The sequence below is a fragment of the Cariama cristata genome, unplaced genomic scaffold, assembly GCF_000690535.1.
Source record: "Cariama cristata isolate BGI_N322 unplaced genomic scaffold, ASM69053v1 scaffold25827, whole genome shotgun sequence".
NCBI lineage: Eukaryota > Metazoa > Chordata > Aves > Cariamiformes > Cariamidae > Cariama > Cariama cristata.
The window spans coordinates 1-1279 of record NW_009628707.1 but is presented as its reverse complement, the minus strand read 5'-3'; the positions used below and the strand labels follow the sequence as shown (position 1 = coordinate 1279).

Genomic DNA, 1279 nt, shown 5'->3' with positions numbered 1-1279 from the left:
GAAACCTTTAAGGGAGGGTGAAACCTGCCGGGAGGGAGCGGGGCGACCATCAGCGACATCCCCGGAGGGTTTCCCGCTCCCCAAGATGCCCCCTTGCCCCCCTTCTTTTACCTTGTGCACGTTTTTAAGCTTGGGGGGCAGATTGTCTCGGATCATCTTCATGGCCTTTAACGTTCGTTAAAATACGGCGGTTCTCCGTCGACCATCTCGATAACCATTACGCCCAGGGACCAAATATCCACCTGCGGGGTGTTGGGGGTAGGGGGGACAGGGACACGGCAAAACCAGGGGTGAGGCCACCCTGCACCCCCCAACCCACCCCATGGCCCCCAAACCCGTGCCGGGGGCTCACCTCCGGGCCGTAGGGAAGGCGGGAGATGAGTTCCGGTGCCATCCAGTACGGGGTCCCCACCAGTGACTTCCGTCGCGGCACCTCCTTGTTTACTTGGGCACAAAACCCAAAATCGGAGAGTTTCACCTAAAAAAGCCAAGGCAGGCGGCCGGTGAGAAGGGTCACCACCGTATTTTGGCCGGTCGGAAAGCTCCGCACCCGTCACCGCCGCGGCGCTTACCCTGCCGTCGTGCGTGAGGAGGATGGAGTCGCTCTTGATGTCGCGGTGGATGACGCCCTGCGCGTGGAGAACGGAGAGGGCCTTCAGGACGGCCAAGCAGACGGCCGCGATCTGCTCCTCGTTCATCCTACGAGCCGACGGAGAGGGTGAGAACCGAGCGTGCCGGGGTGGTGGACGACCCCGGTGATGAACCAGTAGTGGGGGACATATGCGGGGGTCCCCGGGGACGTACCTGGTGTGCGTGACGATGTCGGTCAAGGCACCGCCCTCCAGGAACTCCATCACCACCCAGAGCTCGTCGCCCACCAGGTAGCTGTTGTACATCTCCACCACTTGCTGGTGTTGGTAATCCCGCATGATCACCACCTGCCGAGGAGAAGATGGCAGCTGAGCGGCAACGGTGCGTCACATCCGAAAGCAGATCCCCGAGGGGATCCCCCGCTTCGCCTCACCTCGTTAAAGAGCAGTTCGCGTCGCTGCTGCTTCCGCAGGTCCATCTTTTTCACAGCAACCAGTTTGCCGGTGCTTTTGACGGTGGCGATGCAGACGATGCCGGTGGAACCCTCGCCGATCTTGATGAAGTTGTCAAGGTAGGTGCGAGGGTCTCCGGGATCCACCACCATCTGCAGGGCTGCCCGGAATTGCTCGTGAGAGACGCGCTGGGGCTCGCGTTGGGGCGAGCGGGGCTGTTGCGGTCCTGCCGGAGG

General features: G+C 62.2%; 1 protein-coding gene across 1 annotated transcript; it reads right to left on the bottom strand.

Annotated features, from left to right (window-relative positions):
- Nucleotides 1-3: 3 nt before the first annotated feature.
- On the bottom strand, nt 4-1273 carry PAK4 (p21 protein (Cdc42/Rac)-activated kinase 4; the record flags this gene model as incomplete). The annotated part of the gene is given in 7 exon segments (XM_009704926.1): nt 4-24; nt 112-173; nt 176-242; nt 353-478; nt 573-699; nt 805-938; nt 1025-1273. Coding segments are annotated over 7 exon segments (786 nt in total), but the record flags the coding sequence as incomplete, so codon positions are not given.
- Nucleotides 1274-1279: the final 6 nt, after the last annotated feature.